Here is a 17,838-nt window from a genome sequence, read left to right as displayed (position 1 = left end):
AGGTTACAGCACAGTGCAGAATGGTGGCAGGGAAGGAAAGAAAGAAATAATGCTTATTCAGTGTACCTTCGATTTTGCAGTCAAACCTAGCAGCACTTCCTTCCACAACCTCCATGTCAAGGATTGTTTTAGTAAAATATGGCTTTACGTGGGGCTTTTCTTCAGCCACTTCTTCAAGGAAAGCATCTGGAGGAGAGTGAAAATATTGTTGTTTTACTGTTTTTTAGGGCATATTCTCAAAAAACACATTTCATTTATTTTTAACCAGGCAGTAATGAAAGCTGCTTTTATTTCATTTCACTTAATTCTTTGGAGCTGATGGGACAGAGAGGACGTGAGCTGCACAGCTGTGTGCCAGTCTGTCACAGCAGCACAAATATTCAGACCATAAATAGAATGAAATCAACATGCAGGCCACTGTGCTATGAATAACCTTTAATTTTTCCTTGAATTTGTTTGTAATCAAGATCAGACTTCTGCTGGTCTGAGGGGAAAACCGCTTCAGCTCGGATCAGTCTACGTGGGTACATCAGAATGACTTGCAGGATCTTCAGAAGTGTCAAACATCTGCACTTCTGATTGAAATGCACCACAAATCCACACTTCTAATGGGGACGTAGGGGAATAATGTGGACACTTTATTTAAAAACTTCTATCTGAGTAGCACGGTTCACCCATCGTACAGCTCTTGGTCACAGCAAGTGTTAATGCTTCACTGCTTGCTCGCTCTCATGAGGAGCTCATACATCACTGCAAGTTTTGTATAAACATGCATTCCCAAACTGATACAGCGTGCAGCTGAAAAATCTGCCTTAATTCTTTGCCTTTAAAAAGAAAACAGTTTGCTTCCACTACTTAGGCTGGGGGATTTAGAGTATCAGAATATGAGAACAATGACTTTTTGATAGATTTCTTTAAAAGAAAAAAAGAAACATAATAACAGAGACAGAGTGCAGAAATAACCAGCTCAACAATCAGTCTCTTCTAGCGTTTTGCTAAGAGTTTTCCTAAGGTTCCTGAAGAGGTAAAAATGAATTGCAGCGAAGTTCCTTACCTTCATTCTCTACTTTGTCTGCATTTATCGGGCTGGTAGGCGAGCTCCCAGAGGCCTTCCTCCCACTCATACCAGAAATCATTGCCATGGATGACAGTCTTCCTATTGCTCGGACAGCATGGCCTGTTTTCTAAGACATAACACAAAAGGCTTCTGATCAATCCAATCCAAAAGGCATGTGATTTTCTGTGACAATGGTGCTTCGTACAAATTAGCTGGGATCTCTGCAAACCGCGCTGGAATTGTTGGAGAAACTGCTTATATATAGCTCTGATGTTTTAGGAGAGACAGAGCAGGCTGGTCTGAATTACCAAATTTAGTTGCAGATATAAACTTCCCCTGATGAACTCATACCTAAATGAATGTCTCTGTTAGCTGAGGATAAGAAGCGCTGTGCAAGAGGGGAGCCAGCAAGAAAGCTATGCACTGTTTAACTGCAACTTAGCTCTGGTAGTGGATGGGTTTCTCGATAGCCTTATGGGCTGGACTGAGTTTCATCAGAATGAATAAGCAGCTAATATGAAACGAATGAGAAAGTACCATCTGCATGATGGAAGCAGACCTCTGACAGGCTCAAGAATCTACTGCCAGGGTACTAAAATACACTCAAACCACAGTGCCTGTAGTACGGACACGTGTGTTTTGTACAGCTTGCATGATCTCCTAAGAAACACTTAAAATAGAACCTAAGGGGAAATACAAGGTTGATTTAACATAAGTGAGTATTCTGTAGGCTACTAAAAAGCTGGATCCAGGATTTTATGTCTCAGCTACTCTAACTATCAGAATGGCAGAGATGGACTGAGAACAACAGTTCCAGCATTAAGAAACAAGAAGATACGGAGAAAAAAAACACATGAAATAAAATTATTAAACCAACGTGACAGTCCTAAGAAAAGCTGAGTGCCTCTACAGGACAGGACTTGGGTAGTTCAGTTCAGGTTTGTTAAGGATAACAAAAACCCCTCAGCAGTGCAGGGAGGAAGGAGTCAGAACCCCACAAGAGGCAAATCTATGCTTGGACTCATCTGCCTGTAGCAGTGGAACAGTTGCATCACATGCATGGCACAGCCTCCCCCTGCTCACCCCGGACACCCACACCGCTGCGCTGCACTCACACACAGCCCACATGGGAGTTTCCCTTGCAGAAACTGCCTGGCACGGTTTATTTCTTGGAATCACAAACATTAGAAATACAGAGACTTATTAGGATAACAAGCCCACTGGTACATCCTCTTCATTACCTGCCATTTTCTTCTGGCCATATATTTCTTCATCCTATCTTTGGAAAGTTTTTTGGCTTCCATGTTTTTGGTGTCTTTTTGCAGCCATGGGTGCTGAAGACATTGAGTACAATTTAAGCGACTCCTGTTTTTATATAAAAAGACCAGTCAGTGTTGCCATTAATGACAGCTGCTTTAACATTATTTCCCTCTCTCTTTTCTCAAAGCTGATCTTTCTGTTTCCTAAATTTAGCAGCACAGATCACATGGCACTGCTTTCCCAGCCATGCTTACTTCCCAAGCTCACTTTCTCAATTTCTGGATATATCTTTTTTTTCTTTTGAGAGAGAGAGGTGTGCATTTTCAAGTGTGACCAAAACATTATAAAACAGAGCATGAAAAGCCATATGCTTTAGGCATGGAGCACATACAACAGAGCCACAATGGCGACGATCCAGCTACCTCGCGCCTGCAGAGCCCTGTCCCAGATCTCTCCCTCACTTCTAGAATTTTCCCCATTTCCACCACATAATAGCCTCCCTTCCATACAGCACCAAGCATGTAATAAATCAGCAGTGTCCAAATCTCTGGTTGCACCACACCCATTCTCCACTTTGTGATCACAGAATCATAAAGGTTTGAAAAGACCTCTAAGATCATCCAGTCCTACCATCAGCCCACCCCCACTGACCACGTCCCTCATTGCTACAGCTCCACAGTTCATGGACATCTCCAGGGACAGTGACTCTGTTGCTTCCCTGCACATGCACACCCCGTAACCCTCTGCTCTCTATCAATCCCATTGAAACTCATTGCAAGAAGAAGGCGTTCTGGCTTTGTTCAGTCTGCTGTAAGCAGGGTTTCCCACTCTATTTTTTTTCTTGTCCAACTGCTAGATTTATACTGTGGTACTTAGAGGCACCACATCCAAAAAGCCACAAAAGGAAACAGACCTAGCGAAACTGCAGCCCATTCAGATCAAGGCAGAATACTGATGCAGCAATCTGTAGTTCTTACGTGGTGGCCACACTGCAGCAAAGGCACAGTGGGCACACAGAGCCTCAGGACCTCAGCCTGAGGGAAAGCAAAAGCAGACAGTGCGGGTGATTAAAATAAGCACTCCATTCAGCCCCTGCACTGTGAAATAAACGCCAGCTGCACGCAGGAGAAGGGCACGCAGAGCTCCTTATAAAGTATTGCCAGAGGTGCCTGCGGCGATGCGGCAGTTTGCAGCAGGGGAAACAAGACTGGCAAGTTTGGCTAAATGCAAACATAGAGAGTGTATCAAGTCCAACTGCTTTACTTCATGTCTTTCTTCAGTAGATTGCTGATAAAGTCCTTGGCATCATCAGAGATTTCATCAAAAGCCTCATCGTCGAAGTCCCACGTGGCCGAGGTGACATTGGCCAGGGTCTCGTTGTCGTTGTCTCCCATGAAGGGAGAAAGCCCGCTGACCCTGGGGTAGAACAGACAGACGGACACAAGGCAAACAGCGTCAGTTTGCGAACGGAATTCAATTAGTGTGCGACATCCCCTATGTCCTGCAGGTCTGTGTCAGTCAAAGCTTACTACAAAAAAAAAAAAAAAAAGACTCAAAGTTAACTACAATTGGGGATACAGGTATGGGGAAGGGACCTAATTTTCTACTGCAAAGCTGAGAGGAATGATTTTGCTCTTTCTTTCTCACTTCCCAAGACTTCTGAGGAGCGAAGCAGCACAAGATGAAAATGGAGACTGAAATGACTTGTGTCATTCTGCATAAATAATATTGCCATCTTCACACCAAAGTCAGTTGGTAGCTTTTGTGTGCGTGTGTGCACTCACAGTGCCTTTCCTACCTTTAGCATCAAACCAAGTGTTTTGTACATTTTATTCCATTTACTTCTGTAGAGAGGGCCTGGGAAGAAAGGTGCAGCATGAAATAATGATATTCCCAGGACTACTTTGTAAACACAATCACACACCTCTCTCTCCCCGACTTATATTGCCAGATAAAACAGACCTACTTCACAGCAGGCTGTAAAGCTGTGCAGATGCATCCAGAAGTAGTTTGGTCTTTACGTTCTCAATCAGTCATGATGGTGCTTGAAATGGAGATCATACTCTTTTATAGCATAAGTTGAGCTTTCCAGGCTTTTAACTCAGTATAACTGATAAATGGCAAGTGAAAGGCAATTACAGAACATCACGGTCTCATTTCTGCAGTGTATGTTTCTGTAGCTGAGCTGTGTCGTTCATTATACTGTACCTTTGTGCAGCCAGATTCTTCTGATATCTGTCTAGATCAGCCTGTCAGTGAACACCTTCAGACGAAAGGCTGGTTTATTCCTTGAAACTGCAAGTTGGACAGTTGCCCATGTCTCCATCCTGGCATGCAATCTGCCCGATAACCTATTCTCAGTCACATTTTGTGGACTTTATTTCCTTTCTCTGCACAACCATGTTAACTGTTCTCTTAAACAATCAATACATTTCAATAGTAATATATTTTTTTTAATTTGGAATATTAAGTGGGCATTATTAGGGTTCTGGAAATATTATATGTGATGCTTCTGAATATTACAGAAGAGATTGGTAAGAAAGGAGATTGGGAACAAATAAAGTTAGCGACTAGATGAATAATGTTAGTATAATCCCCTGCTAAGCTGTTTTGCTACTCTTTTGTTACTAATTACATTCAAAATCTCATCCAGATTTTTTTCCTAAGGATTTCACTTCCCTACGCCAAGCAGAAAGATGCATTCTTTGAAGTTGCAGGCAGGGCAGATATGAAATCTTTTACCATTTCTGGAAGTTGTGTGCAGTGCAGCAGAGTGCAGAATCCTGCACGTATACCTCAGAAATTTGCTAGTAATAATACATGAGGATGAAGATAAAAGGTTGCTTTCTTCTCAGGCAGAAGGTAAATCACATCAGAAGGCATCTTCTGTTTTATTTTTCAGTATCTAGGGTGCATTCAAATACAACAGTGAAGCCTGCCTTTATAACTGTATAAGGTGGCATACATTTATGCACATATCATAGGCACGAATTGCAGAAAGCAGAAAGATTAATACACACACACAAAAGTACTCCAATAAAACAACCTACTTTACTGTAACCGTTCTCTGACTTTGACACAGTTTACTGGAAGCGACACATGTTATACCTGACAGCACTGCAGAGCTGCTGCAGCCACCACAGAATGAGGGACTCTGCTCTGCCCTCATGCACATCAGCAGCCGTGGGCAGGTGCGTTGCTGATGCAAAAACTCCTTCCTAGAATTCACAAAGCCCTCCTGCAGAGCCTTACAGCTACCCCCACTACAATATTTAAGCACTTTCCTATTAACAACAACAAATATTCTCTTTCTGTAATGTTTTAGGAGGTGAAAAGCTCTCATCCGTATCACCGTTCTTACAGGTCTGATTTCTAAGTTGTCTCTTTTGTGACTATATAGCAAGCACAGTAGTCTCTCAACCAATTCAGTAGCTTACCAAAAGGCTCACATTTTATACTAACGAAAGCTCTGTGAAATATTTATTTAATTCACCATCAATTTAGGAGATGCTCTTCATGCTGCTAAACTTCCAGAGGAAACACTTGGGTAGCCAGAGCAAAAACAATCCCACTTTGTCGAAGGATAGCAAATGTGACCTTTGCATAGTATTACCACAAATAGTATTATGCAGCTCTTGTGCTGTAATAATAGTTTGGCCCATGTCCAGAGGTTAAAGCTGCTTATTGAGAGATCACTCCCATGCTGCAGGGACTCCTACAGATGGTGCCCATTGCTCCACACTGATATTGCAGGTGCGGGGTCTGGAGAGACATGTAGCTTTCTGGGCAAAGGGACGGCATGTCACACACAGATTTTGACAGATGAGGGATAAATAGGAGGAGATTAGAGTGGTAAAAAATAGTTGGGTTGCTTTAGTTGGCTTTATTTTATTTTATTTATTTATTTTTTTAAAGAAGAATTGCACAACAGGATTATCTGCTATAATCTTATCTGCTTTCATAGGATCAAACCACTCCATGCATTTGTTTAATTACCTGACTGGTACCCATTAATCTGCCATTTCCAAACACCACTGTAACAGTGCCTCTTCAAAGGCTTCAGTGAACATATTTTTGCATTTCTGAGTGTGCTGTTGTAAATTTATAAGCTGAAAATAACCTTGTCAGTCCACCACAGTTTTACATTGTGAATCAGTTGCTTTGTCATGAAAATACCTGTAAGAAGAACTGGATCCTTGTGTATAGTCAGAAAGCAAAAGGAAAACCAGCCCAGAAACTTATGCAAGTTATACTCAGAAATTCTTTTCTTTATCACAGATCTCACTGACCTAAGTCTTGGTTGTTCATTTCTTAATAGCCATTTAAAGTAATAATGGCTGAGCAACTCTTTTGACAGATTATGGAAACAATTTCCTTTTGGAATGCTGAAGCTAAGTGATAAAGATGAGCTACCTCTCCAGAAAATTAATACTGAGCTTACACTGTGAAGCTACTCTTAGACAAGAAGCAAGATGTTTACTGAAAACATTTTTCCAGCTACTTAAGCAGGCATCTTCCTGGCATGTTGGAACCATTTGTTTAGAAAGTCTTTCACGGTTTCCACTTCTAAATAAAGAAGAAAGATATTTTATTCTCAAGGCAACCCTTAGCGTTTATTTGCCTGTTCTAATGAAACTCTGACTGCACATATAGAAATGCCAAGATCAGAAGGGTCCAATGTGGTCCCCAGTCACCAGTGCCTACGTAACAGAACCACAGCTTTTCACTTGGGAGCCTTTGTGCCAGAACTGTCTCCAACCCAGGAAAGATGGGCTTGCCGCATGTCTCGTAAAATGGTGCTCTGAGCATTACTCTGCAAGAAGAGTTTCCAACAGCAACTGATTTGTTCTGACACCGAGCTCCTGCCTACAGTTTTTGCACTGCAGTAACAGTGAAAAAAGTAACAATTTTCAGTATGAAGAGTTACCTCTGCCTTGTGGCAGGTTATGCCACATAAGCCCATTTATGCAGAGGTGATAATGGCTGCACCCTGGAGATCATGGAGTAGTTGAATGCTTTTACAAATAAAGCTTACAATAGATTCATTTGTTGGAGATGTGCATCCGCTGTACTAAACAACCACTTCCTTAGAGCAGGGCTGACTCACTCCTACACTGGTGATTGCAAGGAAGAAATGGACAACTGATGCCCACGTAAAGGAACACAGCTCATTGCTGAAGCCATGCCAGTACTCTGGCATCCTTGTTTTACATGCTCAGTGGATTAGTGTGGAATCACACTTTGCCAGTGCTGCTGACCAAATAATTCATTTTCTTTTGAGCGTTAGACTTGGCATTAAAGGCCTCTTAGCTTGCTTTGTTGAAGAAAAAAAGAATGCTCTCTTATCTTTATATTAACAAGTCTTAAATTTTTAATATAGTATAGAGCCAAGTGCAAGACAGCAAAGGCGCCGAAGCCCTGAGTATGCACACTCAAAAGATGAAGGATGCTAAAATGTCTTTCAACTGACCTAACTGCTGAACGACGGAGGAAAAGGAGCAGCGATGAATTAGACAGTAAATGAAAATGAAAGGGAATGTCTGAAGAATCAGGATATGTATCGCTAGGCAGACAATGAACTTGTATTAGTTAGATTCCAAGGTGACAGAAGGAAAAGTGCTATCTTCTGTCAGTGTGAACACAGAGCTGAGATCTTTGGTTGAAATCTGGGTAGAAAAAAATAAAATTTAGAAATTGTTTCAGATTAATAAATATTAGAAGCACTGGCTATCCAAATGGATCACTGGAAAGAACTGGAAATAGAAAAGTCACAAACAAGTATTTCTGCCTGGACTAAATTGGACAGAAAGAGCTGGAAAGAATTCAGGAGGTTTTAACCTTCATTAGATAAAGGTTACAGCAAACGCAAAAAGAAACACTGAAATAGACATAAATGGAGATGATATACACAAGCTATAATATTTGTGGCCTGTTACTTCAAAGGCAATAGATCAACTTAAGTATGTGGAACAGTACTGTGATGCAGAACAGGACAGAGAGCAAGATAAAAGTGGAAGATAAAAAGCATGAGGTGGAGAATACAAACAGGGAAATTTAAGGAAGAATAGAGAGTGATGAAGAGATGGGACTGAATCAGTTATCCAAAAAGATTAAAAGGATTTAGTTTGTGGCTTAGAAATGTGGAAAGGATACTCGTGAGCTGTAGGATGGAATTAAGTAAATCATGCTGTAAGGGAGATATGCAGCAGAGTGCAATACCTGTACTTCTGTCTGTATGGCAGGAGAGAGGTTTACCTGAAGGGTTTTGGCGGAATGACTTCACCCTGTTTCTTACTTGAGGAAACATCCCACCTAATAATTATTCTGTAGGGAAGACCCTTCACCCACAGAGATCTCTTAAGTAGCTCTTAAGCTCTGCTGCACCTTGGCTGTTTGTTGGTTGTGCAGGGCATACTGGAAGCATGTTTCTCTCTAGGCAGGTTGCCTCCCTCTCAACTGTCCCAAATCCTATCATGAAAGAGATGCTGGCAAGTCTCTCAGCGTTCCCTGCAACTTCACTTGAAGCATGTGCTGGGCACAGCAGCTCTGGGCCATCAGCTGTCTGGAGCAGCCTTGTGCTTATGTCCAGTGCCACTGCAGTGCTCAACTCTTCTTTCATGATCTGACTCACCACATCAGCAAGAGAGGGCACAAATGCTGAGGTACGAGCACAGCGATGGTACGGGAGGCAGACACCACGTGAGCGAGTCTTAGAGTTCATACATGAGATTTGGCAGTTCTGAGCATGCAATCAAAACAGGAAAGCAGAGTTACAATTAATGAGAGATCCAATTCTCAATGACTTTTATTTGCATTCTGTAATGATGATGTGATGGTCCCTTTTGGATAATGGCTCTGAGTTGAAAGACGGCAAAAATAGCTGAGCTTTAAGGAAGTGAAGACAGACTGGGAGCCTGTCCCTCCGGGTGGGGAGGGAAAGTCCAAGTGATGACTCAGCTCCTCACAGCTCTCCCCAACCACTATTACTTTGTTTCTTATGGCAAGAAAGACAAATGCTGATTAGTACTGCTGATCGTTATTGTGGCAATAGTTTACGCATGAAAAAGGAGATTTTCATTGCATTTGGGTAATGTAAGTTTACCCTCATGAGGATTTAAATGAGCTTAAAGACATCTTTACAGACAAGTTATTTCGTGAAATATTTCACAAGGCATATCAGATCAGATGCAACACCTCTCCAATCCCACCAGCATACAAATTTCTTCACTTCTGATGGCACAGAGGAACTGGGAAGAAGCATTTCTGCCCCTGCCAGCAGACTGATCTTTGGCAAGACATTTCACAATTGTTTCACCTGTTCCCTTCGCCCTATGATGCTGACGACATGACCAGTGTGCACTGTATGGGAGCAGAAGCCTTGGCTTGGTTTCCCTTGGGAACACACACAACTGCCATTGCCAACTTTTGCCACGCATGCCTGACATTTCTCAAAAGAAATAGCCTGCTGATATTTCAACCACACAAAAACTCATCGTATACTTCGGTTAGAAACCTCAAATATGTGTGTCTTATTTGAATAGTTTGTTTCTTAACGTGCAAAAGGCCTCTAGAGGGCAATGCAGCATCGATTTCACTGGTGATTTTTTCGTTGCTGCACAGGCAGTTTGAGATCTCCACACCACTCTTCCCGTGCTCAGTAACACAGGAGACCTCAGAAGTTAGAGAAATAAATGGATTTGTCTTCTGAGTACAGCTTGTGTGGTCTAAATTATTTGAACTACGGGATGATCCAAATGAGCTTTCAAGATCCAGAAAAAAAATGCTGGTACTAAATGGAAAATGAAGGTCCTGTAAACAAACTGGCAGAGCAAAGTGACCTTGAAGAGTACAGCACACTTCACATATGCAACAGAAGATAACAGAAGTATTCAATCTTGGCTGGGAGTAAGAGAAATAATGCAGTAGCTTTTGCACAGGATGAGGAAGAAAATGATGTTGCTTAGTCTGGAAATGAGGAGGGTATGAGAACAAGGCTGACAAGTAAGAATGAGCAGAGATGAGGGGAAAAGGCCAGGCAGGGAGAAGAGGGTTCTTCCAGAAAAGAAAGCAAGTTACTGACAGAAGCCTGGTAAGAAAACAAGTGAAAAGAAGATCTTCTACTTACTTGCTATTGAAACTGCAGTGAGGGAAAAACAACCACACTCCAGACTGAGTTTCATCTCATTCATTTATGTAGCATCACATTTGCAAAGTCACAGTAGGAAGAAGATTGATTGCTGTTCTAGGCATGAGACCTGGGAGGTGTTATTTCCACAGACATTTCTCTAAACCCACTGAAGTGCATAATGACATGTTGTCAACATAAAGACTGCACCAAGTACCACAATGTGTAACCAGGAGCTGCAGCCAACTGTTCTTTAAAATATGTCCATGAGGTTGGTCCATGCTGCTGTTAAAATGAATTTATTCAGTGGTTTGCACTTAATAATAAATCAAAACGCACTGTGAACAGATACAGTAATGCTGGGATATTTTAGTCTGTCCCATGGGAGATGTAATCTGAATGGAAAGACCTCAGAATTACACAAAAATTTTCCCTCTTGAGAATAAAAGAATGAGAAGATGAGTTACGAGTACACGCCCAAACATGTTACTTAAACAGCTGGGAAGGAAAAACACTTTGAAATCAATAATTAAATACGATCACATTGGCTTTTAAATGAGAAATGTGGTTGGTTTGTGATGTAAGATGTATAACACTAAATGGCTAAATTTCTACATCTGCTAATTTTGTAGTTCACTGCTTCAGAGATCAGAGATATTTTATTAACCATGCTGGAGTTTTTAAATGTAATATAAAAGGCCTGAAATGTGGAGAACACCCATAAGCTGGTGGAAATTTTGTATGTTCAGAAACCGTTGGGATTGAGATCAGGAATAGCAAAGATACTCACAGGATGTAGCAGATGACTCCTATACTCCACATATCTGTTTCGTATCCAATAGGTTCATAGTTTATAACTTCTGGAGCCACAAACTCAGGTGTCCCAAAGAGAACTTTGAGAGAACCTGCACTTTCTGTGAAAGATGAAAGAGAAAACCATTAATTGCCGCATTTGAATTTTTAAAAACTATTATCTCCAGGAACAGAAAAAAACAAAACAATTTTTGCACATATGCTTGTGGTATTGTTAACGATTCTAATCAGAAAAACTAAATCATGAGTGAGCTGCTATTTCCTTAGCTGGAACATAAATAATAATTATAAAAAAGGGAATTATATATTAAGCATCCCCTAACACACAACACGGTGCAAGACACAAAATAAGGAGGTTGTATTGCAAAGAGTTCACTCAGTTTCACAAGAGGATTTCAGGATTACAGGGTCAGAAAAGGGTTTTAACAAATTGTCTAAGATTTTTTAAAGCTTAGGGATCTGCATGTTATGGCAGAAATACAGTAATGATATCATTATAATAAGAAATAATTATTTTATTAGAACATATTTTTATAGCTCAAACAGGAAATAGAATCAATGTTGGGTTGCACATCTTTTAACTGAAGCAGCACATTTTCATTGATGCCCATTTCAAATAAAATGGGAAGAAGAAGAAAAGAAGCACGGGCAGGAAGGAAGCTGAAAAGAATACAGCAGGGGTTGGGAAAAAAATCACTTTCAATTAAAAAAATGTTTTCTAGAAGTAGAAAAATCTCAGGAAATAAATTGTTTCTGACTTGAGGCAAGCTTGGATTTGGGTTAAGAAACTCATGTCCAGTCTGCACATGTACTTGAATAATCAGCCTTAAGTGAGATCCATTATGTTGCGTTTATCTTTTGTGCAAGAGGAGCATGTAGATGAGGCACTGTACAATGACAGAGGGGAACCATTCCTCTCCCAAAGAGATTACCATCTACACAAAGCAGATATGTATGGGAAGAAAGGCAGATGTAACAGATTCCAGTCCTGCATCTGTTCAGGTATCCACACATACAGAGATTTGCAGCTTGGCCATCAAGAGAAAAGCTTGAAAAAAACCCCCACCAAATAAATCACGGGTCAAAGTTTTGAGAAGACTCCCCTAAAAGCTACTTGCCCACAATTCTGAATCATGAGAGAAATTTTTGTTGACCTGAACTCCCATTACCACACTTTTCAACATAATCATACAAACAAGCTGCTACCTTTTCAAGTTACGTAAATTCCCAACACACAAAATGAAAATTGAAGGATACTGAGGGGTTAATGACTTCCCTACAGATTAAGCAGCACACTTGCAGCAAATTTAAGCACAACTACAGTGAATTACAGAATCACAGAATTGTAGGGGTTGGAAGGGACCTCCAGGGATCATCGAGTCCAACCCCACAATTGTTCACAGTTGCACCAGTTCCCCATTGTAAATGCTGTGATGGTAGAAAATTCATTGTGGAAACCTCATTTTCACATGTTACCTCTGCTTTAAGAAGCCTCTATCTACAGAGGCAGGTCATTTCTGAGATGGAAACAGCGAGAAGGAAACTGCCTTGTTCCCTGCATGCAAGTTCACCAACACCGAGATCCTTCCTGCTGGCTGACTGGCCTTCAAAATAGCTTTTTTACACCAAAAGGCAGATCCTTTTGTTCTGTACCCAACCTAAACTGATTTAGCTAAGTACCAGGCCGATATATTGTATTCTCTCTATATTGTCAACGAGAGATTGCCCTTCCAAGCTCAAACAGGAAGCCTGAGATACTGTTTTCATCACTGCTTTCTTTCTAAGGTCAGCATCCAAATGTATTTACAATGGTACTTATGAAAAAGTACCAAAATTTGTCACAAAGCACCCATTTTTCTAAAAGCTACATCACAATCGTCTGAATCTCAGGCTCAGATGTTTCACATCCAAGTTTGGAAGCTTTTCTGTGCACTGTGTAAACTACCACGAGCCAGCGTGTATGCAGAAGGCTGGTGTACTAAATGTGCTGCCCATGGATCACATAAATGTTTTTTGAAAGCATGGCATTTGAGTGCAAGCATACAGTGTGAAAGAACTGATACAGCATTTTGTGCATATAAAAGAAAAAAAGAGAAAAGACCTTTCCAGGGCAATAATATGTCAGTTCTTTACCCAGATGTTTACGAGCCTGGTACACAAGTAGGATCTGTGTTTGGATATCATTCAGTTCAGACAGAAAGTTGACGGGCTCCCGACACAGTATATCATCAGCTGATTAATAAAATAATCTTTACAGTACTCAAAAACCATTCTCTTCCCCTCAAGAAGTTTATCTTGAACAATTTTCTACATGTGTTCCTCGGCACACCAAAAAAGGTCAGGAAAATATCCCACTGCAGTTTGGTATTTCCTGACAGTAGAAGAGAACTAATTAGCAGCAGAAAACAGAGCAGAAGGAGCTGATCCTAATTTCTTTTAAACTGAAAGAAACATGGAATATTTGAAGCCATTCACTCACATTATTACAAAAAATTACAAATAAATCTCAGTTAGCTGAAATGCAAAATCAGTCACTGTTCCCTTTGGCAGTTCCTTGGCTGAGTGCTGTCTGCTGCCTCAGGGTATGGCTGGAGTATAAGGGCACCTAATCCCACGTCTGTCAGACCAAAGTGAATTGGACAGTCAATTCCAAAATCACAAAGCTTGAAGGAACACAAGTGAAGGAATGTGCTGCCAGTGCACCATGTAGCACAGCTGGCAAAAAGAGGCCACTTGTGCAGGATGACAGGCTATGAAAGAAACAGCAAGAACTTTGCAAGAAATAGTAACATATTAAGCCAGATGAACATACAGTATTGTAAAATCGAAATCAGGTTCAGTGCTCATAAGTCTCAACCTTCTATATATTAAACAAAAAATAATAATTATAGATAGGTTAGAGATTTGCTATACAGGACATAATTATAGCAGCTCACCAACCAGGGTCTACTGTGCAGCATACAATAATGCCACTACATTTCCAGAAAAATGGAAAGCTTAATGGGTGTGAACAGACTGCTGACAGTAGGATCTTCCTCTTGCTAAATGCGAGTTTAACTGTGGTTTCACATTATTAAAGTAGCTGAAGAAGTTTCTATAAAAACGCCTTCTGTGGCTACATGCATATCTCCTGTTGATGAAACCTGCTGGTATACCTGCAGATGAAGTCTTTCACATGTCTGATAACAAAACCCTTACCAACACGAAACACTTCTCCTGCTTCCCTAACAAGAGCAAGACCCAGCTTGTGCTCCCAGAAAACCATGGGCTCCATGCTGATGAAGGAACAGAATTGGCACTGCTCTATTTTAATGAATTGAATAAACGGCTTTTTCTCTGAATTCAGTGTCCATGTTACTGAGATTCATGTAATGCCCTTTTGGAATTCCATCACCTGAAAATCTGATGAGTAGATTTGTCTCCTGTATTCATTCAATGCACCATTTTTGGTTTGTTTTAGTAAAAATACATTCTTGGGCATGTAGTCATCTATTATTTTTAATTGTCAAAAGAACTGGGTTGAGCAGCAGGTAGGCAGACAACAAAAAGCAGAAGGCTGTAATTTCAAACTCCACTGTTACAATAATAATTGTTCTGTTTTATAATAAGCACTAAATATAATTTTGACTAAAGAGGGAAGGAGGGAAAGTTACTACTAAGAATCTATCTGTGGGCCTCCTCATCTAGAGAGCAGCAATGCATGTGAACTGTCTGAATCAAATGAATGGCAAATGAGTGAGAAATCTCAGTTCACAATTCATAGAATCACAGAATCACTGAGGTTAGAAAAGACCTCTAAGACCATCAAGTCTTTTAGCTTTCTAGAGCTGAGGTGACACTGATGGAGGAACCCTCCAAGGCCTTGCACTTTTAAATTGCAGATCATGTTGAAAAACTTACTCCAGAATGAATGATAAGAAGCTGCTGAAAGCAGCTTTGGAAGAGAAGATGATTGTCAAATGGGCCTTTTTTTTTTTTTTTTTTTCTTTTCAATTCTGTTAGGCTATTTTTAAGTAGTGACATTTTATTAATCGTTTTGAGCCCAACCTAAACACAGCTTTTTTATGGCATTCCTCACATATTTAACATAAACAACAACGTGCTGCTGGTTAGGATGGGAAGTTGTAACACTAATGGTGAAGTGTAAATTGAATGCAACTGTCCATATTCAAAAGTCTTTGAGAGCATCACTTTAAAGTCTGCTGTTAAAAAAGTCTCAAGTATTTGTAACATTCATGGGATTCAGGTTTCATTGTATTACTTATAGTCAGAAAGTTTTACAGTTTCCTAGAGTAAATGTAAATATCTGTTCATGTTAGTACTACTATATATTTCACCACGTAACCTACAGTTATACTCCTGGCCACAGAAGCAAATAGCTGCTTTGTAAACACTTCACTACCAACTCCTTTTGAAGATGAGGAGCTCCCATCTCTTTCTGGAACGTCTTATTTTCCCTTTTTATATTTTTTCCCTAAAACCATTCTTACTTATATGAAAAATGTCTGTTTACTCTTTTATACAGAAGAATATAATATTGATATAATATTAAATTACTGTTTTTCCTGCTCTTTTCCCCATGCCATACTGAAGTAGACAGAAAAGTTATTACCTAATCTTCTTGCAAGTCCGAAGTCAATGAGTTTGATACTTGTACCAGTCTTGTTGACACACATAATATTTTCTGGCTTCAAATCCAAATGGACAATACCCTGCTTATGGATGTACTCAACTCCTGCTGAAATCTGTCTCATATATTTAATGCATTCTCTCTCTGTCAGTTCAAAGTCTTCATCAATGATTCGTTCAAAGAGTTCTCCTCCTGAAACCCTATGAAAAACAAAGAAAAAAAAAGAAAAGGACTTCTGTAGCCTTTTCATTTCCTTCACACAAATGCAAATAATTCAAGCTTACAGTAGTTCCTTCAGGATGCAATCCATATTTTTTTCATAGCATTATCTGAACACACAATTGTTACATAGGAAGATTCACCTCTCATGTGTAGCATAAGACAATAGGTTTTGCTATTCTGAAGTCTGTTTTCCCAGGTCAGGACTGTGAAACAGCCACATTATTGTCCCAGCCCGCAAGGAGATAGCTGGGTTTACATCTTGCCTCTAGCATGCAGCCTCTTGCACCAGGCCCTAAGGTGTGTGCAAAGTGGTTGCCACCCAACTGACGTAATTATTACTTGTAATATAAATTACTGCTTGTAATACCATCCCCATACTCCAAACTTATGCTTCTCACTGCTCCCATTTCTACACAAGTGCAGATAATATCTTTTAGAAATAAAGTAAACTACAGTATAGGATATGAGGAGAAAAAAGTGTGGATCAAGAGTGTGATATCAAAGTATAGGATGGGTTGCAGAAAAGGAAAACAAAACTTCTAGTGATTAACAAAAAGGAGTTTGGGAAGAAGAGAGACAGAGGGTGCCAAGGAATGTCTGACGAGGGAAGAATTAAAATGATATGGTTAATTGGAATGCAAAGCTCAAAGGGTAAATAACTGACCCAAGTGAGCTCAGTGGGAATTTCCCCTTAGCTATGGCAGGGCAAGGATATATCCCACAACTCTTTCAGTGCAGGTATTTCCAGCTGAGCCATTGTAACACTCCTTGTAAGTCAACTCCATGTTTATGCTCATTTAAGATGTTAAATAAGAGGTCTTCACAGGGTAGAAACTCAGAACTGTTTGTGGAATGAAAGTGGCACATTTCACCCAGATTTAGTGAAACAAAATGCAAGGGCAATTTTTTAAATTTATTTTTAATTCTGAGTAATCACTCAACTGGTTCATCATCTGCTCATGTCCAAAGATGGGAAATACTTTTTTTTTTTTTTTTTTTAATGAAGATAAATGACCCACACAGAATAGAGCAAATGCTGCAGAGCAGCTTTGCTATTAGAAATCAGTTCTAGTTGAAACATTCCATGGTCTTTATATGGCTTAATATTTTGCAACATTCATGCTTATTGCCAAATGTAATTCCATGTTTCAGTTACAGAAAGAAAACACATAAGTAAAAAATGGCTTTGCAGTGTTTGCAGATTGTCAGATACATACTTATGTCCTAAACTGAAACTGAAACATCTGGAGTTCTGGACACATGTGTTACTTTGGCTGTAATATTTTAGAAGATAGATAATCAGAAATGCCACTGCAGTTTCTACTAATATGGAAATTAAAAAGAACAGCATATGCTTCACAAACACAGGGTTACACTGGATTACAGCACATTTGTAACATGAGGTGTTTGTGAAAACATCTGCTTGCAAAATGCTGATAACTGGAGCACTCTGCAATTCCACACGGTAACTATCCTGACACTGAAAAAGCAAAGGTTACTTTTTGACTATTAACATGAGTAGCGATCACTTCTTTTTAACAGAAAGCTGTCATACTTTTCAGATCCCTAAAATGAAATTTTTCCAGAAGTTGTGCCATTGCCTCAAGTGTCACTTTATCATATTATTTGGAAATGAGTTACAGTTAATGCATCTGCACATTGCTTTTCCTTTAGAACTGCTAGACACCATGGTAACATCATTACATTAAACTTCAAGTGCGTGAACAGAAT

General features: G+C 40.0%; 1 protein-coding gene across 3 annotated transcripts in view; it reads right to left on the bottom strand.

Annotated features, from left to right (window-relative positions):
* Nucleotides 1-17,838, bottom strand: part of MYLK (myosin light chain kinase) — a 176,859-nt gene that overhangs the window by 3,958 nt on the left and 155,063 nt on the right. For 2 of the 3 annotated variants that reach the window (XM_048954165.1, XM_048954166.1), the window contains exons 26-31: nucleotides 15,868-16,085; nucleotides 11,233-11,356; nucleotides 3,581-3,733; nucleotides 2,299-2,422; nucleotides 1,055-1,184; nucleotides 67-186 (exon numbers count right to left, since the gene is read on the bottom strand). In XM_048954165.1, coding sequence (XP_048810122.1) covers nucleotides 67-186; nucleotides 1,055-1,184; nucleotides 2,299-2,422; nucleotides 3,581-3,733; nucleotides 11,233-11,356; nucleotides 15,868-16,085 — 869 coding nt within the window. The other variant, XM_048954167.1, reaches the window with a different exon arrangement.

Source organism: Lagopus muta, chromosome 8 (genome assembly GCF_023343835.1).
Source record: "Lagopus muta isolate bLagMut1 chromosome 8, bLagMut1 primary, whole genome shotgun sequence".
Classification (NCBI taxonomy): domain Eukaryota; kingdom Metazoa; phylum Chordata; class Aves; order Galliformes; family Phasianidae; genus Lagopus; species Lagopus muta.
The sequence above is the reverse complement of the archived record's forward strand: the minus strand, read 5'-3'. Positions and strand labels throughout refer to the sequence as shown.